The 24,397-nt window shown below is 43.7% G+C and overlaps 2 protein-coding genes across 2 annotated transcripts; both read right to left on the reverse strand.

The window, feature by feature from the left end:
- Positions 1-7,462: 7,462 nt before the first annotated feature.
- LOC100381475 (uncharacterized) lies at positions 7,463-10,383 on the reverse strand. Its single transcript, NM_001174311.1, has 4 exons — positions 10,227-10,383; positions 9,434-10,038; positions 8,023-9,323; positions 7,463-7,859 (listed from the first exon to the last, which is right to left on the reverse strand). The coding sequence occupies exons 2-3, from the start codon at positions 9,894-9,896 to the stop codon at positions 8,068-8,070; spliced, it is 1,719 nt and encodes a 572-aa protein (NP_001167782.1). The 5' UTR covers positions 9,897-10,038; positions 10,227-10,383; the 3' UTR covers positions 7,463-7,859; positions 8,023-8,067.
- Positions 10,384-10,677: 294 nt separating this feature from the next.
- Positions 10,678-21,215, reverse strand: LOC100191666 (uncharacterized). The gene is made up of 7 exons (NM_001137095.1): positions 21,108-21,215; positions 20,049-20,362; positions 19,674-19,905; positions 18,781-18,932; positions 13,226-13,930; positions 12,940-13,128; positions 10,678-11,203 (listed from the first exon to the last, which is right to left on the reverse strand). Exons 2-7 carry the CDS (start codon positions 20,349-20,351, stop codon positions 11,042-11,044), a joined length of 1,743 nt encoding a protein of 580 aa, NP_001130567.1. The 5' UTR covers positions 20,352-20,362; positions 21,108-21,215; the 3' UTR covers positions 10,678-11,041.
- Positions 21,216-24,397: the final 3,182 nt, after the last annotated feature.

Genomic DNA, 24,397 nt, shown 5'->3' on the forward strand with positions numbered 1-24,397 from the left:
AGGTAGCAACAGAAAGACGGATGGACTCACCGCCTCGATGCGATTGTGGAGACCGTGATGTCATCGACGAAGACTATGACAAGCAGTTCTGTTGTCCGAACATTGATTATGTGAGCCCATTGATACGCTAAATGTATAAACTAGTTTTTATTTACAATAAATTACTAATTTTTTCTCTTGCATCCATACGGGTGGCGTAAGTGTCGTTTCAGAGAGTGGTTGTATGGTCCTTTGTCCCATTGGCCAGAGCCAGAGGTAAAGGAAAAGAGATACATGGGGTGGGCGGCAGAAGAGGTCAAATTTGATCCAGTACTCTGCAAATGTGGTATTGAAGCTAAGTATGGATTAGTTCCTTCGGAGCTTGGCGTTGGATATTTTTGTGGATATATGGTCGATTACGATGAGGTTGGTATTTTTTTTGCACCAGATGTAATGTTATAGCGGTACTTACTATTTTTTTTATAGCGGTCCTTCAGCATACGCAAGGCTGGATTGACTTAAACTGCTAAATTCATGTACTGCAGGGTCTCGCTCCGGACACAAACGTCTTATGAGTTCAATTTCTTGCTCGGTCATTTCTTGAACCGGACGGTCATCATCAGAATCTACGGCCCGTGCAGCCTCATATGGCTCCTCCTCATCCTCAATCTGAACATCAACACTATTGGATGCCCTGCATATGTTGTCCATATTATATGACACAGGCACATCAATCTGAACATCAGCATTATCGATATGTGGAGATCCTGCATCGGGTCGGAGCAAGAAAAACCACATTAAAAAGTCTAATCAAACGAAATAATGATGGATACGAACAATGTGTCGAAGACACTTACTAGGATGATCGTGAACTGGATCCTGGGTCAATGGGATCTCTTGGGGGGGTACAACCGCATTAGAAGCCCCACAAACGCCGGGAATAGGACGAGAAATCCCATACTCGTGCGGACCCGATTGAGCATCGGGCACAACAACGACTTCTTCATGAAGCTCTACCAAAGGAGCTTCAATACGAGATGCATTTGGCATGTGTGGAGACAACCCGACTGGACCTCCGCAATGACTAACAGGTAACTTTTGAACAACCACATCCAAACATGGTGGAACCATCGTCTTCACAATTCTTAAATATATCACCCAATCATCTTCTGAGGTAATGGAGATCAACCGTCGGACAACTGTTCCATATGTAATATGGGACAACAAACCCTGAATTGATATTCGAGGGTCGTTTATGTCGCAACTAATCTCCTCACAAGCTCGAGCCAAAAGCTGGTCAAAAGTTGGTCTTTCAACGAACAACATGGTTACGATCTTCATACCATCAAAAGTAACACTCCCATAAGCATCTATCTCCACCCTTCCTCCATGGTATAGTGTTACTAGGCTGTCCATCTATTACAAAAATGGATTACTAACTCAATAATGGCTATATACTTAAGCCTACTAACTTTCTAAGTAATAAATATATATTAACTAATAACTATATAGTAAATATTAAATAAACACATCAAACGAAATTACATAATCTATAAATAATGTACGAAAACATTGTATACCTTAGAACGCGTACGAGTCCAGCTAAAGGTGGAGAAGGTCAAGTCGGACGAACACCTACGTACAAAAAAACCTATTGTCAGTAAAAAATTTGGCAGCACCTCCCCTGTAAAGTGATGTTTATAGAACCTGCGAATAAACGACAACACGATGGTTGCCAAAACAGAAAACATGTAATACCAATGCGCTAAACAAAATGATAACTATATAAACACTAAGAATTTACTAAACACTAACAATATGCTAACAATTTACTAAACACGAACAAGAGCTAACAATTTACTAAACAATAAAAAAATTTACAAGTAAATAGGACTAAATATAAAAGGACTGAAAGAACAACACGTTAACTAACATATAAAAGGACTAAATATATTTACAAGTAAATGGCTAGCTAGTATACTAAATACTAAACTAAATAAATACTAACTAAATGCTAAACACTAATGTAACCACTAACCCTAAACACTAAACCCTAAAATGCTAAAAGCTAAATACTAACTAACCACTAACGAACAACTAAACACTAAATAACTAAGTAATACCAACTAAATACAAAAATATTAAGTAATAATTATAAAAAATTATTACCTTGTGAGCTCGGCGGAGGAGAGCAGGCCGGAGGGAGAGCGGCAGGCGGCGGCCGGAGTCGAGCGAGCGGTGGGCGGAGAGGCGGGCGAGCTCGGCGGGCGAGCTCGGCGGGCTGCGGGCGGGCGGCGCGCTCGGCGGGCTGCGGGCGGGCGGCGAGCTCGGCGGCGGCGGGCTGGCGGCGAGCTCGGCGGCGGCGGCGGTATGAGCGGCGGCGGGCGTAGGAAACGAAAGCGGCGAGCGAAACAGAGAAGAAACGAAGAGAAAAGGGGGTTTCGGTTAAGTTTCCTAGCTCGGCGCCAAGATCTGTGGCGCCGAGCTAGGTGTGCCACGCGGGCTGCCACGTCATGAAGCTCGGCGCCATAGCCGATGGCGCCGAGCTGTGTTAGCTCGGCGCCACAGGCTATGGCGCCGAGCTAAGGGTCCAAAACTGCATTTAAAATTTTTTTAGGTCTAAACGTGATTTTACTTCTGTTTAGGGGCTAAAATACAAAAAATTCGGTCACAGCGCGCTGCAAACGCTAGGTTCTGAGGCATGGTCCAGGTCCTGAGAAGTGCCAGCCAGTGCGGGCAGCACAGAGCCGCGGAACATGTTCGTCCTCTCCGTTTCATGTTGATGTTAGAGGGCAGGAATACTGCGGGTACACTAAGAGCATCTCCAAGAGCTTAAAGGTCTGTTTGGTTCGTGGCTAACTATGTCACATTTTATCTAAGGTTAGTCGTTCGAATTGAAGAACTAACTTTAGACACAAAAGTTAGGTAAAGTGTGGCAAGTTAGGCAGCGAACCAAACATGCACTAAATTTAGGCACAAAAGTTAAGTCTCTCCTAAATCAAGTTTGTTTAGAAAAACACAAAAACGTGTCTTCAACCGTTCCATTAAAATGTTTCTAACTTTTTCATAGCTCTTAAAACTTCCTCATTTGTAGCTACAAATGAGAGGGTTTTAGGTTCCTCAGAAACAATCTACCCCTTTAAGGGATCTGTTGGAGAAAGGGTTAAAATCTACCCGTACTAAATTTTTAGATGCTCCTTAAAACTGATTTTGATGAGTCATTTTTAGGGAGCTCTTGAAAATGCTCTAAGGCCGGGTTTAGTAGAGCGTGTATGGTGGGTTCAGTAGGGCGTGTATATAATCGTATAAAATAATATTTTACGCTATAGACTGTACTTGTTTGAAATAAGGAGTACGATAGAGTGGAATAGAGAGACTGCCAAAGATAGCCTAAGAACGTGATTAAGAGCTGTAGATTATATTAAAAAATATAGATCGACATTTATCTAAAACAAGATTTTAATATTGAATGATCACTATAACCATGTAAAAAAGTAATACTATTTGCTAGTAATCATTGATATAGTTTAAAGGATGTGTGAAATAAATTTGACTAAAGCAAAGAGAAGTCGATGCGGATGATCAACATATCAACAAGATATTAGATATACGAGTCTAAAACAAAAGATCAAAGAAACCCGAACATAAAGGAATAAAAAAACATATGCATACACTGATTAAAACACCGGACAATACCAGTGTTGTGTGACGAAAGATAATTATGTTAAGATCATCAAATAGGCATGTGTGCACTAGATACCAAGCACAGAAAGGTGATGTATCGAATATCGCACCAGACATGGTACTCAAAGATATTACAACATGGGTTATGGAATGCCAGAGGGCACGAATGTATCTAGTGCAACATTGGATAGCACCCCAGATGCCAATATCTAAAGATTGGCAACGACTATAACTTAATAGCTGACATGAATACACCGGACATGTTCGATGGTGCACCAGATATGTTAGGTGCCTACATAAAAATTTTACGGAGACTTCCAATGACTATATTTGGATCGGGGTAGATAACTAGATATACTCTCTTAGCCACAATTTGAGATGTGTGGTTGCTGAGAAACATATCTAGTAAATTGTGACTTATTCACATTAATTCTATAAGAATCATACAATAGCTCTATAAGAATCATTTAGTGATTACCATAGATGCTTTGTGAAGTACATAGGTTAATTAGACTCTCACTTATATCTAGTGCATGCTCTAAGGTTAGCCCTAGTGTTTAGTGAGATTCACGTACCTCAAATCACTTTGTGCTTGCACGTATTAGTATCGGAGTTGTATTCAAGGGATCTATAATCTTGCGAGATCACACCATCTGCTCTTATGATGTGTCCACCACTGTGTATAGGACAAAATAAGGCCACGAAGTTTTGGCTGGAAACTTGATGGTAAATACGATGGTAAGCGGTCCAAGTAGAGATGACAATGGGTAAATACCCATCGGGTATTACTATCCCATACCTATACCCACGACAAAAAATAGCCCTATCGGGTCACCCATATCCACTGGTAGGTATGGGTCACTTATCGGGTCACCTGTACCCACAAGGATTAAACATCTACAGATCCACATTATACAAATGTCTAGTATATCCATCTAAATACCATTACAAAATTTCTAGCAGCATTCAATCATCTATTTAAGAACATCATATATAAATGAATAAAGTAGCAACACTAGGATAATACCACATAACATACATGTTCCATTACATGGTCATCACATAGTTGTTAAGCCTTCTATGACATTATCGTCCAAAAGGTTGTTAAATAGTCAAAAGAGATGGATGATTGAAGCCCAAGTTCATGCTTTTGGGCTAAGTTTCTACCGGGAATTCTATACCCACGGATTAACGTGTATGGGTGAGGGCGGAACGTTGTAATACCCATTTACCCATTGGGTGAAGGTTTTTGCCCAAAAAGAGACCCATGTGTAGAATATTTAGCCCATATACATACACTAATAGAGTAAATACCCATTGGGTATCGGGTCACGGGTACCCATTGTCATCTCTAGGCCCAAGAGATGTCATCTAGGAGACCCACTTGTGCATGAAAAAGATTGCAGGTCTATCCATGGAGTTACTGGAATGGGAGGTTGGCCCTCGTGTGGGCATCCTTGCGAGAGGCTCCAATGAGGACTAGAAAAAAGCTTATTCGTGTGTACATCCACATCAACACTAAATCTGTCTCTTTTTCAAACAAGAAGAAGGGCTTGGCTCTCAAGGAAAACCATGAGAAGAAAGGTAAATAAAAAACCAAAGAAGAACTTGAGAGCTCAAGTGATGATGTAAAGCCAGAACGAATGGTGAAGAAGACAACTCAACAAGGATGTCATCAAATTAGATTCAAGAAAGAAGAAATTTTTTCATTAGTAGCAAGTGAAAGCCCATCTCAGAGATGAAATGCTACAATCATGGTAAACTTGGTCATCTTGTTCACCAATACTCCAAGCCCAAGAAAAATAATTTCAAGGGCAAGAAAGATGACTCGAGGGATGATGAGAGAAAAAAGAACAAAGCATTCAAGAGAATAGATAGTAGAAACAATTCCACAAGAATAAGAAGGGTGGGAGGCCTATATTGTTGGTGGTTGATTCACTAACATTGACTCCACAAGTGTCTCAGCTTCATGCGATTGTGATGACGAAGAAGACAAGGTGGTATTCTTTCAGTTGGGATTTATTATCCACCACCATCATTCTCTATACACCTATGACTTATGGACAAAGGTGAACGATAGATACAAAGTGATGATGATAGTAGTGTTAGTGATAACGATGAAAAATTTAGCGCTCCCACATATGATGAATTAGTTTTATTTCTTAATGAATACACACAAATCGTTAGAAAGACAAGAGATAAAAAAATAAAAAATAAAACATGAGAAGAAGTCTCTACTTGCTAAATATGACAGTGGAAAAAGTTATTGATGAGCTTAAAGAAGAAAATAAAACTATGTCATCCAATCTCAAGGAGCTCAAAACATCCCTAAAAGAACTCAAAGTAAAAACATGATAAACTTGAGGGGATATATAAGAATCTCAATACTAAACTTAGCTCTTTGAAAGAAGAGTAAACTCATGTTAAAGTTAATCATGATAATCTTGTTGTTGGTTATGAACTCTTGTCTAGTGAAAGCAAGGGAAAACAATGTTTCGATGTCTTCGGAAGAGGCTTCAGAGAAGGAAGATGAAGACGGTCAGGATTGTAAAATAGTGTAATTGTACCCCCCCCCCTCGATAGCGAAGGGCTACAGTGTAATAGTAGGGGTAGAGTTGTAATTTCATACGAATGTGTATACCAGTCCGTCTTTATAAATAGATGAATAGTGTCACTACTACAACAATCGACCATTTGTAAACATGTGTATTGTAACGTCGCATTGTGTAGAGAGCCTCTGAAGGTATTATCGAGTTGAACCCTAGTGTTGTGCATTTATGTTTTCTGTGCTTCAACATGTTCATTCACATAAGCATGATATTGAGACCTTTGGTTTACAATGAATTGCATGGTGTTGAATTCTTGCACATAAATTCTATAGCACTCTCCCGTTATGAAAGGCTAAAGCTATGCTACATACACTCTTCCCTCCGAAACTTTCGAAGGGAAGGAGGATTTTAAAACTAATGGTGTTTTCTTGCTGTTATTCTTTACAGAATTTCAATAGGTACTTCTCATAACAGGAGACTAGATGGACTTGTAGCCAACTAATGGCGAACACTTGGAAATTACCATAGGAAGGTTTCCACAACCATAATGTTCACTCGCCAAGAAAGCCATACTTTGATGGTACTGTTTGAGGCCTTCCTCGAGCTCCAAGTTCGACTCCCCATGGAAGCGAATTTTAGGCCGGGATTAAAGAAATCCCCTTGTTTGTCACATGCCAAAGCTCTTAAGGCTCGGCCTCGGTCAGTGGTCACGGTTGTTCTCACATAGGCTACGATGCCGATGTGTATGGGTGGAGAAGGGGTTCGAATATTTTCTTGACCTGCGTGAGAAGATCATCTCTGATCGATTTTGGTTGCTTGTGTCACGATTTTAAGGTTATCATAAAGGTCTAGAGTCTCTTTCAACTCCAAACCTCTTCTCAAGTGACCCCAAAGGTCAAGCTCAAGGTATCCGACAGAAAGAGTTTCACGGGCGACGTCTAGGTAGGGGTGATAATGAGCTCTAAATTTTACACTATAAAATTTAAGAATCAAATCGGATTAAAATCGAACTCTATTTTTCTATTTTTTTTTAAACTAAAATTAATTAAGGGATCAATCCATTACCACCTCTACGTGTAGGTGTAAAGCTCGAAGCATTTAGACCCCCATTTGTGTTTCGGTAGTTGAGTTGCAACATTAGTGGACTGATATATTTCATGTGAGTGAAAGGTGATGTTTAGTCCACAAGGAGTGTTAAGCTACAGAACGCCAGCCGGTGGAAAATTGGAAGGTTGGAGACAAGGAAATTTGATTGTCATGACACCTTGCATCCCAGAATAAGGAGATATTCGCTGACTTTACGTCAACTGCATATATCATGTACAATTTAACTCCTCCTTGGCAGGAACCATCAAGGTTGGTTACATCTACAGTTACAGGCTTGCTCCTACTTTCTCAACAACCACCATATCACATACAAGAGATGGTTCGTCTCTTTCAGCACTTCTTTTAGAGTTCCATCTGCTTCAGTAGTCTGCAAATGTCGATGAGGAACTCAAGTGCAAGAGATGGAAAATTTTGGTCTGCTGTTGAGCCCGATCAGAAGTGAAGAGCATGGGTATTTCCTGCAACGGCATCCATCTTCAGATAGATGGGATTGTGGGCACTCACTGGAAGCACCCTCGTTAGTCTGCTGCATGAGAAGACCTGTGTAAAGGCATTGGATATTTAGGAACTGTGAACACTAGTACCGACCTCAAGAATTTTGCTTCAAAGAAAACTGAAATGACATAACAATATGTTTCTACTGTGTTGGAAAAAAATATATCAATAAAGTATATATAATCTAGGCAATAAAATATGTTTTTACCTCACGATGACCTAACAGTGTGGACTCGGGGCAAAACCATTTTCCTTAGCGAGTTACAACTCTTCGCAACTCTGCTAGATGGCCGCTTATCTCCTGTATACACTGCAGTCCATCACTACCGCATTGGAGGGAACTCAACACCTGCTTGAGAAACTCCTGGTCGTCTTCAAGTGCCCTCAGTCTTATATTGAGCAGAGAAATCCCAGCCTTAAGATTCGCTACGCCGCTCAACTTGTCACCGTTGGAAGGAGACCCATCAGCTGTTGTATGCTCATGCTCTTCAAACAGCACGTCTTCTTGACTACCTCTGGCGTCACCGGAAGCAAGCCTGTTTGTGAAAATGCCAAGGTTTTCCTCCAGTCTGCTCAAGGACTCCAAAATGAACGCCTTCTCGTCTTCGAAAAGCGACATGGCGCTCCCCACAAGGTCCGCGCCATCCAAGCATTCGATCGCCGCCGGATTTCTGCCGTCAATCGTTGTGTTCACTGTGTCAGCGCCATTATTACGTCCGTCGCCGTTGAACGGATCGTTCTGCAGGAGCCTCCTGCAGTGCGCGAGCTCAGCGTCCAAGTCAAGCAACTCTTTCTCCCTCTCCGTAAGCAAATCGTGCAGGTCCTGAATCGCCAGGTGGTCGTGGTCAGCCTGCTGTTCCATCATCCTCAGGTACTGCAGAGCCTCCATCTGCATTGCAGCCTTCTCCTCCTGCAGCCTATTGATCATGGCCATCGTCTGGCTAGCCGCGACCGCCGAAGCGCTCCGTTCTTCCTCAAGCTCCTTGTAAAGAGCGGCCATTGCCTTCTTGTTGAGCTCAAGCTGTTTCTTCACGTTCTCGAGAGAGCTTTCCCCTTCCACGTCGTCGGCGAGCTGGCTCCCTTCTGAAGGTTCCAGCACGGAGTAGTTCCTCTCGAGATACGGCCTCTTGCTCGCTGCCGCAGGGTTGCTCTCTTCGTTCGGAGCGCTGGTACCGGGGCTAGGAGATCCTTCACTGGAAGAACCATCGAGGCCCCGCACAGATGACATCTGAGAGAGGAGCGCCTTCACTTCTTGCTGGGTCGTGGAATTGCTGTCCCTGGCAGAGATGATCTCTGATGGCCGAGGAGATGTCAAGTTGGCCCTAGCGACGGAAGCATTCTTCACACTGCCGTTGCGGTCGACAGCGATGCGTGTTGGTGCGGGCGATATGTAGTTGCTCTTTGCTGCCCCACCACCGTTCGCAGAAGGGGCGCTGTCCTTTGTAGATTGTCCATGCGAGCCTGGCGAACCATCTGATTCATGGACTTCCTCAATGCCCACCACAAAAGCTACATCAAGAGAGAGAGAGAGAGAGAAACAACGCGTGCAGTTAGTCAGAGGATCAAAATATCCAATTATATATATATAGTATTTCGAGGGCTACACATGCCATACGTACTCTTCTCATTTGGATGATCTGCAGGTACACTGCTATCCCAAGACTCCACAGCATTGGCTGCTTCAGAATGCTTCTGCGCGCCGCGAGCATTCTTGAGTGGATCCGAACAAGAACACAACCTTCTTGACCTGGCCGACGTAGGCCGAGAGAGATCGCCGGAGCATGCAACAAGCTGGTCATGGGTCTTGCAGTGAGCCAGAGACGAGATCTCAGACCGATGCGCGGCACAGACCAAGTCCGAAGAGAACCATGGCTTCCCGTGGAGGGCGTGGTCCAGCCTCCCGCACAGGATGCAGGGCGGCCGGAGCCCGCAGACGCGCGCCAGCCTCGTGGCCGCATAGGACGCCAGGGCAGACACGTAGAGCAGTACGATCACACACAGCTCGCCGCAAGCGTAGGACAGCATGGGCCAGAACGTGTGCCCCCCCAGATCTTGTGATCCCGAGCCGTCTTTCGCAGCCATGTCTGGTCAGCTCACATCAAAATTCGCGTACCGATGCCTCAATGCAGCCAAAGAGCATATGAATGGCCGATTGCACGGAGAGGAATGGAATGGAGGGATTCGAAATGTTTGCACCGGTTGCAGCGGAGGAAAATAAAATTCCCTGCAAAAAAAAGGTGCAGCAAGTCAGCAACGTTATTACGTGGCACACGCTGGTCAAGATTCCTGTTATTGATTAAAAGAAAAGAAAATCAAAACTGTCATAAAAATACACTTCCACATTCCATAACGTAGGTCACATCCTCGACGACAAAAAAAAATGCGATAAGTGTGACGGTTTACGATGCATACCACCCTCTCACCGGAGAACCGAATCGGAAATCCTAAAGAAGACTGGGTAGAAATCCGTTAGGAATGGTGGTTTCTTGGCAGCGAAGAGGAGTGGGGGGCGCTCCCCTGTTTCTCTCTCTCCTTCTCCACGCGGGGACGAAGAGAGGAGAGAGAAAAAACGAGGAGCTGAATGCGTCTGCCTCTGCCTTGCAGCGGAACCCCCAAACGCGGCGTTTTCCCTCTCTAATGCCCGCATGCCCAACAGGGCAGGCGAGAGGTTTCAGCGCAGCCTCACGTCCGGGACCAGAGGTTTTCTTCCACATCATGCCACAACAGAAAAATAGAAACACCTACCCTGATTTTCTCGAGGAGGTGACTTTGTGCAGCACCCAGGCCAGGCCCAGTAAACCAGCAAATATTCATCATACTAACAGGTGACACTAGAGCAGCTAACAGACAACAAACAATAGGTATCTCATGGAGCAAAGGTTTACGAATTTGTTTCGGTGAAATGCAACCGTTCAATCATCCCGGCACACATATCGTGCTACCCCTTCGCTGAATCAACCAAAACTTTGCTTCCATAATCCATATACAGAAGCATATGCTCAGGCTCTAGTTTCTAAGGTTCAATCCATGGAATGAATCAAGGCTACAACAAAACAAAGAGTCTAGAAGTAATCCAGATGAAAGGGTTGAAATTGTAAAGCTTGCATAGTCTCAGGGTGGATATCAAAACATCTTCTCAATTTACTCTCTGGTATATTCCTGTGTTGCCGGTATTGGTGCTTGGCTATCTTTGGTGGTATGTGCAGAAACAAAACTGTTGGGGATATTCAGTAAATCATTTGCAGGCGCCGTTCTGGCAAACTGGACACTTCACTTGTCTCAGGGGAAGCAAAAATATCAGCTTGGGCAGATCTGGGTGCTGGCAAATATGATGGAATGAAGTCGTAACTGTGACCAGGGGAGGCGGCAGCTGCTTCGGCCATAAAGTTCTAGAAAAGGAAACAATGATCAAGATTGTGAATAGCTCATGTTTAGAACCCTGATAACCGTAAGCACAACAAAATTTAAAGCATTACTGCATTAGCTTAAATTACTACATCTGTCCCAAAGATAATGTGATCCAAGGACTAAAATAAAATCTCTCAAGTTTAACTACTCCCTCTGTTCTAAAATATTTGACGCTTTACGTTTAGACACCAAAATTAAGGAATAGGGAAAAGGTGTGATACATAGAAGATAAGGTGTTGTTTGGTTCACGAAATGTAATGTAAATGACAATGGTAATGATTCACACTTGGGTACCAGTGGTAACAAATTTAAATAGGTTGATATTAGTTTCTAGTGTGGTATCTGATTTACGGCTGGTCCTAAACAAATATAATCTAATGTTATCAGTTATCCATCATGTTACAAATATGTGAACCAAACGGCGCATAAGGGAAGAGGTAGAGAGAAATAGAAATAGAGATGTATTGGGAAAGCAAAAGATGTGTCGGGGAAAGAGAAATGTGCATTCGGAAGTGCGGGACAAATTTTGAATCCTACAAGATCAAGTATTTTGAGACGGAGAGAGTATGTTTAGACTCCCTCCATTTCAACTTGTCAGATATTTTAGTTTTTCTAGGTATAGTGTATCTATATAGTGTATATTTACGTACCAAGAAAAACTAAAATGTCTTATAATTTTAAATGAAGTAAAAATAGTATCAACATTTATATCTTCAAACAGATTTATTATACAAATGTAGTCCATGATTAATCTAATGATACTTATTATGCATCATAAATATTAATTCCTTTTTTATAGATTTTTGGTCAAATGGGATTAATTGACTCGTCGAAAAGTGGGACTTACTTTTTAGGATAGCAGTTTAAAAATGATCTCTATAAGTAGTACTCCATCTATCCCATAAAATAAGGCGTGCATTTTTTTAGAAAAAGTCTACGTTTTAAAACTTTGACCAACAATTTAGCAAAAAAAAACATATATTTTTAGTGTATGCATGCTATATACTTGAATTTATATTCAAAAATACTTTAATATGATGCTCAATTTGTATTCGTTGATGTCATATTTTAAAAAAAAAATTAATGGTCAAAGTTCCACTCTAAAGACTTTTTCAATAAATATATGCCTTATTTTTTGGGATAGAGGGAGTACAACAACAGAAAATAAGATGGAATGCAAAAACATGTAACTTTCCTTAACTTGCTTGGAACTAAAAGACTTTGTTGTTGTTATTGTTGTTGTTGCTGCAAAAAAAAAAAAACAAGTAAACTTGAACCTTGACCACTGTACACTGGTCACACTAACAAAAGTATTGAGTTGTTTCTTTGGTCAACTCCAATTTAAAATCAGGTTACAATTGAAAGACTCAATTGTAGTGCATTCGAACGTTAACAACTAGAATGCACAAGCACGCTTAGACTAACAATGAGTGTCTGAACAAGACCAGTACCATCCGTTGAACGGAGCCGTATTCTTACCCAAATAAGTATCAATTAATCAAATATACTGAACACACTAGACACTGAACGTAGGCATCCAACCAAAGAAACTACTTTCTTTTAAAAAAAGTACAGAAAACTTTATGTTTTACATGTGTAACCACACAGGAGTCAGCTGGGAAATTTCAGTATTTGCTTATCATATAGACAGGGAATGTCCTATGTAAATGATTAATATTACTATCTCAGCAGAGGTACGATAAATTTCTTAGAATACCTTAATCAGCTGCTCTGCAGTTAGAACATCTGTTGCAGCACTTCCAGTGATCTCAATATACATTGTGCCCTCAGAATTGCTTATCAAAATGCTCGACCTGCTGGTACGACGAATGTATTCAATTCTTTCACCAGTTGGGCCAATGACAGCTTCAGCATAGAATATTGGTACTTGCATCTTTTTCTTAACCTGTCAAATAACCAAATAGACACAAATCATTTTTTATCAAAACAATGAAAACATGTGGTCAAACAAGTAAATAAGAGTCCTTGGAAATCATACAGACCTGAGAAGCAACTACTGTTGATCGACTAGTTGATGATGTTACAGCCAGATGTAGTGGTAGTGATGCTTCTGGTCCACATGCAGATACACGACAGTGTAGAAGATTTTCCACAGTAGTTGGTGGATGAATTCTGAAGCATGGAGATGGAGGTTGTTCGGTAGAATCTGATGGAGATACCCTTGTTGGATGGGCTTCACTTTCACTTCCATGTAAAGATATTCCGAACTGTGGATTTTTACCCAATTTAGCTGATTGACATGTCTGTTTCTGTAGCTGTGCTTGTTGTCCATACACAGATATAAGGGAGCATATTCTTTCATCAGAATCTGTTGAACTAACTGGAGATGCATGCCAACCATTTATAAGGCTGTGGTGTGAACGTGATTTCATTGGAGCTGATAGATATGCTTCCGTAGGTGAAGATGCTTCTGGCCCATATGCACTTATAGCATGATTTGGTGGTGTAACAGATCGATATCTCCTGAAAGGTGTAGGTGCTTCCCATCTGTATTCAAATGTATCAGCATGTCGTAGATTTCCCATAGGATGCCTACCCCTCAAATAGCTAGTGCCAATCCATCGTTCATGTTGGAGATTTTCAGTAGATACAGAGTGATAGCCTGGACTAACTGGATGCACAGGGCCCTCAGGATAGTCAATGTAGTGACATGGAGGCATGTCCATGTGCAAGATTGGCATGGGAACCTGTAAAGCAACAAGTCCTCAAATTTTTTTGAATAACTATCATATACAATATGAGGATACTATGCCCAAATACATACACCGATATATGATAGAGACCGTGTACAACAAGAACTCTATATATGAGACCAAATACAACAAGGACACGTGCATAGGCATCTAACACCACATCGCTCATGAAACTCAATGAGTCAAGGTGGATCAAACACACTCAGTTTGGAAAGATAAAATCTATGCTAAGCACTGGTCTACGACTTCGTGAAGAAATCAACCAAGCTCTGAAGGCGCATAGCAAAGATCAATCACATCATCTTGAACATGTGCATGCGTGTAATACGCATCAACACCTATATGCTTAGTAAGCTCATACCGGATCATGAGGAATACTAATAGCACTGGTACTGTCAGACAAAAGAGTTGGCATAGAAACATATTCACCAAAATATGCAAACAACCACCTTAACTAAGTCACATTTGTTGTCACAAAAGCCATAGCATGCAACTCAACCTCTGTACTCGAATGAAAAACTATTGTCTGTTGGAAATAGTCCCACATTGTGAGTTGTGTGTGGGCAAGCATATTTTATATGGTTGAGGGTGCAACCCCCTAATGGACTAGCTTTTTGGGGGTGTTGACCCAACAGACCTAAAACCCGCTGTTGTGCGTTCGGGCACATGTGTTGTGACCCGACGGCCTAGGTGTGTGTGCGGGCACGCTGTGTGTCGGTGGTCCAGTTCTAACAATTGGTATCGGAGCTCAGGTTGGCCCAGTGCATTCTTGAATAAATCTTGGCTTACAATGTGTGAGGGGGAAGGGTGTTGGGAATAGTCCCACAATGTGAGTTTTGGTGGACAAGCATGATTTATATGGTTAAGGGTGTAGTGTGTGTGAGAAGGTGTGGTACTGCCAAGGTTATTAACACGATAAAACGCTGAAACGCTCATGGGTGAAATTTTGACTTTTAAATGTTTAAACAAAGTTTAAATGTAGTTTTAAACAACATAGGAAAAATATCAATACATCATAATTTCAGACAATAACATGAAGTTAAATATTAAGATAGAGAGGTTAGTGGCTTACCAAAACTTCACCCATGAGCTGGATTGGACCCCAAAAGTAACTAATAGACTGGGCCCAAAAGTAGCTAATGGTCTAAAATTCATAAAACTTTGCGTTTTACAGTTTAGAATGCCAAAACGCTAAAACATGGTCTCAACCTCTAATTAGAGTTTTAACGTTTAAACGTAGTTTAAACGTCGTTTAAACTTAGTTTTAATAACACTGGGTACTGCAGCCTCTAGGGCTATAAATATGTGTCTCCAACCTTTATACGGGTATGGCATTTTGAGTAGTGTGTGAGAAATAAATGAAAATTGTCCCAGCTCGTAGTGTCATCCTCTGGATGAGAGTTAAAGTCCCTCTACTTACAGGTGGGAGGTATCCCAAGCCAAGATTTTGAAAAGTGAAAGAAGGTGATTCAACGGAGTAGTGATTTACACTATTTGGAACATCTAGAAAGAACGGAACAGAAGGATCTTCACCGGCGCTTTTGAAATGGCAGTGCAAGTTACCTCTAGAGCAAAGGAGGACATCGAGCAACAAAGAAGGGCCTTAACTTAGGAAGTGTAGAGTCATAGAGTCTCTTTGGTTCTTTTGCACCTTTGTGCTGTCCAGAATGTTAGGAGGGTGTTCTTTCGTTTTTTAAGCATGTACATAACCTCTTCCCTATCTTAATTGAAAGGCAGAGCTCCTGCCAGTTTTTCAAAAAGAAATACCAAAAGGACATTTGAAGATCCTGTTTGGCACAACTTATTTTCATCTTCTTCAAAGATTTAAGCAAAAGATGTAACAAACAGGGAGCTTCTGCAGCAGCTTATCAGCTCAACTGCTTCTCAGAATAAACTAAAAGCAGACAATAAGTAGAAACTGCTTTGCACCAGCTTCTCAGATAAGCTGCTTTTTCAACAAGCAGTAGTTGTGCCAAACAGGGTCATTGACTCACTAGAACGATAAGAAAGTTGAAATCGCTTTCCTAAAGAACAACCCTAGCACTGATCTAAAGACTCATGACCTGGAACCGGACCTAAAAGACCACAATAAATCAAAGTGGACAGACGGGAGCCACAAAGATGCCAATAAGCAAACGATGAGATGAACGAAGCAACAAAAGTAGAGCCGATAAGACTGGCAGGCGTAGCGAAAGAAAGATGAATCCAATCAAGCTCCCATATGCGCCGAGAATCATGACAACAAGGGCCAGTACCAACCAGGTGACCTATGCAACGATCCTAAATATAGCAAAAATCAAGATCAAGAATAACACGACAGTCATGATCAATAAGCTAACCAACAAACATAAGTTTGGAACATAGCACAAGCAGAGACCATTGATCATCTTTTGACCTCCTACGTCTTCGCTAGAGAATTTTGGTATCGTTGGTTGCGTCAAGTGGGACTTCAAGATTTGTCCCCAAATCTGAATGGAATCTCCTTCTCATGGTGGAGACTCGTTGTTGAGGCTGCTGCGGATCCAGTTAGAAAAGGACTCAACTCGCTCATCATCCTTGGAGCCTAGGTGCTTTGGAAGCATAGAAACCGTTGTGCTTTTTATGAAGAGTCTCCCAATATGCCTGTAGTGTTGATCCAAACTAGAGAGGAGAGAATACTATGGGAGATTGCTGGAGCTAAGGGCATTTCGCTCTTAACTGCTCCCTTCCTAGATATCTAATTTAGTGGTAGTTTTTTGTCCTTGTGTCCTTAATGGATACTTTTGTGTATTTTCGTTTTTGGCCGCCATGAGCTGGCCTTGTAATGTCGTGCTACCTTTCTTCTTAATATAATGATATGCAGTTCTCCTGCGCGAGGAAAAAATTGGAACATAGGAAACATCATGAACACAAAAAGGGTTGGACAAAAGAGTGGCATGCCCAACAATAGAGAGATGATCAATTAGTTGTATGAACAATAAGGGGATGAGGACATATAAAAAAAAGATTGGTACAATGAGGGATTTATGTAAAAAAAGCACCAGAATCAAGAACCCTTGTATGAGTACCTATAGTGGATGTGGAAGGTGGTCCCTCAGTAGAAAACTGAGAAGCAACAGCACAACCTAGCAGAGTCAAAGACAGAGTCACATAACTAGCAACACCTAGTGAAAAGGCAACAAGGCAACGAAGGAGCATCAACATCTCTTGAGTGACTAAATCAGTACAACTTTCCTGAGAACCTCCAGTACTGGCACCATTAGCAAGTTGTGAAGAACGACAAGTCTGAGCCTTATATGCCTTCTTCTTTTTGTAGCAAAAAGCCTCTACATGATCATCTTTACCATAGTACTTGTAGTGAAGACCACCACCCCCACCTTGTCGAGGGGTGTTGACAAAGGTAAAGACAATGGAGTAACAACAGGTCGAGAGAACGCAGAACGAGCAACCACCACTGAAGAAGATGGCAGTAAACTAGCCACACAAAAACGAGTCTTCTCATTACAAACATCTGCAAGAGCATCCGTTAGTGAAATAGGAGGATGTCGAGCAAGCAACTGAGCATGAAGAGGCTTAAACTCGTCACGAAGTTAAGTCAGGAAGTCATACATCGACGAAACTGAAGATCAGTTGACTGACCAAAGCAAAACTCACAAGTGTCAGAGGACAACTGCCGACCAAGAGCATAAAGCTAACGCCAAACTGCAGACATCTGGCTATAGAACCCATCCACTGCGTAATCTCCTCGATGTAACAATTGATCCTGACAAATAGTAACAAACAAAGTGACCAGTACGCTCATAGCGATCACGAAGAGAAGCCACATCAGATGAGGCCGACCAAAGTGAATAATCTCTACGGTAAATTGATCCTCCACACTAGTAGCAAGAATAGAACCGGTGCGAGCATCCTCATACAAGCACAAAATTGTAAGCACTAAACTAAGACTCATATGATGTGATACAATCATAAAAATTACCAAGAAGTGTCACCTTGTCTTCATCAGTTGCCTTCTCATGTATCTAAGTGCGCACAAGAGTCATGGGAGAAGACGACCATGGAAGTTCGCCAATGAGAAACTCCAAGAGGCGCAATCCACGCATGTACCAGCGCATGCGACGAACCCAGACATGATAGTTGGTCCCATTAAATAGCAGCGAACCGCGAAGGACAAGAACAACAGCGTTGCAATAAGACGGAGACATCTTAGGCAAACAGACAATGAACTTTTTAAAAAACTTAACACGGTCACACTATTGACGTAGGAGACCGCACACGACGCTTGACCAAGTAGAGGTGACCGACGTGGGCGAACAAAGGTGGTCAGTGTGGGTGGTGGCCTGCACGGGCGACAAACGGGCAGACGAGCCAGCCGACAAGAATGGGTGTTGGCCGGCGAGCACACGGGCAAGAGGCGAGCAGGCGGACAGGAGCAAGCGCTAACAGATGGGTCGCCGCAGCTGATGGACGAGCTCTGACAAGCGGTCGTGTTAATGAACGTCGCCTACCCAAAGGAGTTGACTACGAAGATGTGCAGAGTCGCAAGACGACAAGATAAGGCCACCAAGCGACGTGAGAGAGGAATGATTAGGGAAAGTGAGGAATAACTCTAACCCTAATTTTTGGCTATGTTATGTATACCATGATATGAATAGCACTCATATACAATGAGAGCACTAGGCCCAAATATATACACCGATACATGATAGAGACTATGTACAACAAGAACTATATATGAGATCGAATACAACAAGGACAGATGCACTAACAAGAAGTACATATTGGGGAGCATACAAACGTGCAGCTTTTCTAGTGTACCATTGAAATTGAATAACAAATGCTTCAAATAGTAGCCGACAACTTACATAACGGTCAAACAATGGGATCACACTTCGATCAACCAGGTACTTTCTCAGATGAGAAGCAACAAGTTCCAAAGCCTTATACACTCCTGCAGGCGATCCCCATATTTCAATAACCCTATCTTCTTCCAGTGCAACAGGAGGTAGATCATCATCTAAACAATGAATGTAACAAATTAGATACAAATAAGGTAAGAATCATGCTTCATCAAATCAGCAAATGATATGTTTTGAGAATTTGATCAATTCATACTTGCCAGTGGCCATAAGCAATCTTTTCAGTGTTAAAGTTGCTATTGCAAGATAGGCGAAAAATCAAGTAACAAAAATACTACATGAAAATTAAGGAGCTCAAAAGTTCTAGCACAGTTTATACTTTACCAGAACTCTTTGAATGAAGCTGAATACCAGTTAAGTACAAGAAGAGACCGTGTACAGTGGGTTCTCTGCTTGTTCTGTAACTAATAGATTGATTGATTTTTATCAGAATCAAATTGGTAGGTACGACCATTAAGAGATATGGATATCTGACAGCATATAGAGAACATATGTGTAACTAACGATTGCGACAACAACGGTGCAACACTACATTTCAAAAGTGCATCTTCTGCCTAGCGTTGCTAAGTGCTATCATGTTTCACAAAAGATCCAGATGCAATATCAGTTGGACCTCTCCGATGGTAGCAAAACATACTTTATGCTTTCAAACATCAGAGCAAAGTTGTGCGACAGCAGGACTAACTGTACTTCAGTAAAACACAATATGTTGCTTCCTGGCAGATTACTCATTTTCCAATTACGTCAGTGCAATAATCTAATCTAAGACACAAGCACTGAGCAGAAGCAAATAGTAGTTGTCAAAAATTGAGCTGGGAGGTTACGTCAAATTAAGTTACCAAGGACACGGATGTCGGTTTGAGAAGCTTCCATGATTGAATTAATCATCACACCATGCTCGCCAATAAGGCTTGCTGCTTGCTCACTTGGTGCAAGAATCCGCCTCACAATCACATTATCGGGTCCCACATCTAAAGAGTCATTGTTAATTGTTTGCTGATATACTCTTAGTAGGGCATCCATGGCTGGAGGTAATGGCTCATCAAGCTGCTCCCTTCCAAAAATGATTACCTTTCCAAAAATTAAAGCAAATTTTAGGATTTCTTTCTTTTCAGTTGAGCCAAAACATAAATCATGGTTTTTCTTCTCATGAGCCACCAAGACATATTTAAAAGAATTTTTAACTGTAGAGGATCATTTGATGGCTATCTTACAGCTTGCTCTGCAGCACAAAGATGACCGCCAATAATACGAACACAGGCTCTTGTTTCCTCACACAGTCTTCTGACCCTCTCACCTTTGTGGCCGATTATTGCACCGACCTTCTGTGCAGGAATCAGCATCCTGAACACAGTAGTTCCAGGCCAACCAGGATACTTGCTTTCACCAGCAGAGGAGGTGGTATCACCAGAGTCTTCATCATCAACAGTGTCTTGTTTCAGAACAATCTGGTCATTGGATTTCCTGGTGACCTCATGAACCTCTTGCCCCTTCGGACTTGACTGCATGTGAGCCATGGTCACTAGTACTGAAGCATCAAACAGAAAGACAACACAGGTGAAACAACGCCCAACAATAGCAATAGGTGCATCCTAAATGGGTACAAGATGGTAGAATGTTGCAATTAAATACCAGTGACATATATGTGTTGTCAGAGTGAAGGAAAGCAATAAGGATGGGTAATGTACTAATGTTGAACAATCAGGGCATTTCCACATATAAACAATAGAACCACACACCAGAAAATAACCTATAGGCCCGGAACAAGTGGTACACTACACACTGTCTCACAAATACAATACAAGTGGAATTCACACTCAAATGGCAGGTCCATAAGGCAGCAACGGATGATGATGCTCTCAAGCAACAGCATTCACCATCCAGACCGTAATCAGTTAATCACAGTTTTAGAGTGGCAAAAGGGCGCCCAACGCGAGTATCATATGAGGAGAAATCCGCATGCATAAACCCAAAACTAAGCAAGCATCAGATAAGAACAAAAAGGAAGAAAAACTCCAGCCACTAGCTCGCTGATCAAGTTGACGCGGTTTTCTACCCCAAACGCTCAGGTCTACTTTGTGTGCTCCATCAACCCAACCCCGTCACCTTTCCCCCCAACCCTAGAAACGGAGGTACCGCTCCTATCTGCCGACCGCTCTCGCTCGCTCTCCGAACCCGCTGGAGTCCTCGCCGCCGCCCAGCCAACCAGAAGACGTGATCCCCGGGACGCGCATGGGAGACAGGACAGGTAGTAGAGGAGAGGCTACCCTTACCTCCGCAGGGAGGGGTCCGGTGGGGACTGGGGAGGCGTACAAGCGGGAGGCGGCAATGGCGGCGGCGGCGGCGGCGACTATGAGCCGCGGAGCAGAGGAGCACGTGAGGGATCAAGTGGAGAAAGGAAGACTGGGGTTTTCAAAGTTGGCGGAGAGCAGCAGCAGCCAAGAGGTTTTGTTCTTTTATATTTAGGCCCTGAGAATCCAGTTTTTATTTTTCTAGATACGAGAGTCGAGAGACCAGCTTGATTTTTGAGAATATAATGTTTAGGCTATTCACAATGGGGATTTCATGTCACTGTTTCCAAAAATGCCACATCAGATTTATGGATGAATGAAATACCCTCTCTCAATAGAGAGTTTCATCTCACTATTTCATATGTCAACATACTTCTTAAATGCTGCATATAAATAACCAATAGAATTTACTCAATTATATGAAGATGAAACAAAACACTCTCAGTGGAGGTTTCACACAGTTTCCAAGATCTTGGAAACGAGTTAACATGGTTTCATCCCCATGAAACTCCATGAAACTCTTCCTTCTTAAATGATGTGACATGTCATCAAAATAGCTGATGTGGCAGGCTAATTAATACATGAAACACCCCATGAAACCTCCATTGTGAATAGCCTTATAAACTGAGTCATCTATATTAATTTAATCTAATATTATATTTAATTATTAATAATCTATTAAAAACATAATGTGGCTTGAGTGAACACTTAAACTCACGCATCTTTGCTTTAGAAATTTGGGGCTAACTAACACAACACATGTACCTTAGTGTCGGCGTTTCGGACCCGCGAGGACCGTCAACCGACCAGTAAATTTGTTGTTGTGTGTCCCTGCCCAGATGGGTTGATGCAAGATGGAACGCAAGAGGGAAATGAGGCTTATGTTATCTCGCACCAGGGTGCTCGTAGTAGGGGTTACAAGCGTCGTGAGGGAGCGAGGGCGAGAGCGAGTGAGGGAGAGAGAGAGAGAGTCCCTGCGTGTCTCCCCGTCTGTCCTCGACGTCCAACGTTGTCAGTGTTGCAACGTCTGTCCCCCACCTCAACGTGCCTTAGGAAGGCCCTGGACATCCCCTTTTATAGATACAAGGAGATGCTCAACTGTACAATGGGGTGTAGCTATGTGCTAATGTGGCTGGCGGAGAAGCGCCTTGAGCCCTGTAGACGGGCTAATGTGGCTGTCAGAGAAGCACCTTGAGCCCTGTAGAAGCACAGCTGTCGGGCGGCATGGATCCTGTTGACGTTGTCTTGCTTCCGTAGGGGATTTGAGAGCAACCGACGTCATGGGCGCACGCGGGGAACCATCATGACCTGTTACCGGAGTAACCTTAGATGGGACACCGGTCTTGTTCCTTCATAGCCTGAGGCAGCTAGCTAGGAGTAGGGTAATGATGTATCCCCTATAGCGTAGTCAGTTCGAGGCACAGGTCGGATGAGGCGGAGACTTCTCCTGAGGCCGAGGCTGAGCTCGGGCGAGGTTGTGACTCCTCCCGAGGCCGAGGCCTGGGGTCGGGCGAGGCGGAGATCTTCTTCCGAGGCCGAGGCTAACGCCGAGGCCTGAGGTCGGGCGAGGCGGAGCTCCCTGTTGTGCCCGAGGCCGAACTCGTGGGAGATCGTGACTCAGTTTTATCCTGCTGGTTAGCACAGTAGCCAGAGCGAAGCGAACAACGATGTTTTCTGTCAGATCGGTCAGTAAAGGGGCGAAGTGACTGCGGTCACTTCGACCTTGCCGACTGAGGCACGCGTGTCAGGATAAGGTGTCAGGCGATCCCCGCATTAAATGTGCATGCGATACGGTCGGCTGGTAAGGCGATTTGGCCAAGGTCGCTGCACGACAAAGTATGCCCAAGCTGGGATTCGGGCGAGTCGAGGGTGCGTCTGCTGACTGAGGGGACCCTCGGGCGAGGCGTGAATCCGTCCGAGACTACTGTTCCCGCCCGAGGCTGGGATCGGATGAGGTCGCGTCCCTCGGCATACGTGGCCTTGACTTGAACCGCGCTTTAACAGCCGTGTATGATTTGTTCTGAAGATGTTTTTCAGCCGTGTTTAGGAGCATTGGGGTACCCCTAATTACGGTACCCGACAGTAGCCCCCGAGCCTCAAAGGGAGTGCGGGCACTCGCTTGGAGGTTCTGCCGGTTTTTTGCAAGGGACCGGCCCTTCTCGGTTATATTTCGTTCCGGTGGGTGCGCGCGAGCGCACCCGCCGGGTGTAGCCCCCGAGGCCTCGGAGGAGTGGTTTGACTCCTCTGAGGTCTTAATTTTTTGCGATGCCTCGGATGGCCTCGTCGTTCCCTCATGCGGCCTGGCCGTAGCCCGGGTGCACGGTCAGGCTTCGAGTTTTCACGCTGGTTTGTTGACGTGGTCAACAGTTCGGTCGTAGCCTGGTGCGAGAGCAGCCCCCGAGCCCCTGCACGGAGCGAGAGGACGATCAAGGACTGTCTCAACTTTTATTGTACGCCCCTTCGTCGCCTTTCCGCAAGGAGGAAGGGGGGAAGCGCCATGTTACCCTCGGGGGGCACCGAACATGGTGTTTCCAGTGAGTTGCTAACGGGTGATCCGAGTGGACGCCCGAGCCCCGTTCGATAAGGGTCGGCTAGTGGCCCAGAAGCGCGTTCCAAAAGTACCTGCAGGTGATTTGCCGGACCCGGACCCATTCGATAGGGTCCGAGGGCTCGATGCCTCCCTCCGGTGGGATTCCGTTACAAAATCGTTCCCGCGGGTCTCGGAAATGTCCTAGGGTACCTCAAGAGTGTAGCCCGAGCCTCGACCATGTAACGGACGTACCCAGGGTCATCCCTGACTCTGCGTACTCTGGGGCGGCTGTCGAACCCTTTCGAGGGGCCAGCCTTCGAACCCCTGATCAGTAAAGGGCACGGAGCCCGAGTGCTCTAGGGCGGTTGCCGAACCCCAGAGGGCGCAACCTTCGAACCCCTGATCAGTAGGAGGGCTCGGGGCCCATTTCCTTCGCTGGGAAGGATCCTTTTCGGAATATCCCCTTTCCCGGTCCCTGTGCCAAGAGAGAGAGAGGAAAAGGAAAAGGATATGAATTTAAATAAGGCGGCGCACCTTTTTTGACGCAGTCATCATGACGGAGGCGAAACAGCGCCCGCTTCTCCTGCCGGAGGTGTCGCTTGCGCTGCCAAGGAGTTAATGCGACGGGACGAGCGATTCGCGGGGCGTCTGTTGTGCGTGCGCGGGCCATTCGATGAACAGAAAGATCGTTTCACCTTCGAGTTTGAATTTCGCGACGGGTTCGGGCGAAGCTTTGGGTGGA

This window comes from Zea mays, chromosome 5, assembly GCF_902167145.1.
Source record: "Zea mays cultivar B73 chromosome 5, Zm-B73-REFERENCE-NAM-5.0, whole genome shotgun sequence".
In the NCBI taxonomy this organism is placed as follows: domain Eukaryota; kingdom Viridiplantae; phylum Streptophyta; class Magnoliopsida; order Poales; family Poaceae; genus Zea; species Zea mays.

Bases quoted from the DNA above. Each gene is read 5' to 3' on its own strand.
- LOC100381475 (NM_001174311.1), bottom strand. From the start codon at position 9,896: ATGGCTGCGAAAGACGGCTCGGGATCACAAGATCTGGGGGGGCACACG. The intron at 9,324-9,433 runs GTACGTATGGCA...CTCTTGATGTAG, and splicing joins AGATCATCCAAATGAGAAGA to CTTTTGTGGTGGGCATTGAG.
- LOC100191666 (NM_001137095.1), bottom strand. From the start codon at position 20,351: ATGGCTCACATGCAGTCAAGTCCGAAGGGGCAAGAGGTTCATGAGGTC. The intron at 18,933-19,673 runs GTAACTTAATTT...TTCATTGTTTAG, and splicing joins AACCGACATCCGTGTCCTTG to ATGATGATCTACCTCCTGTT. The intron at 13,931-18,780 runs GTAAGTTGTCGG...GTTGCTTTACAG, and splicing joins TCCCATTGTTTGACCGTTAT to GTTCCCATGCCAATCTTGCA.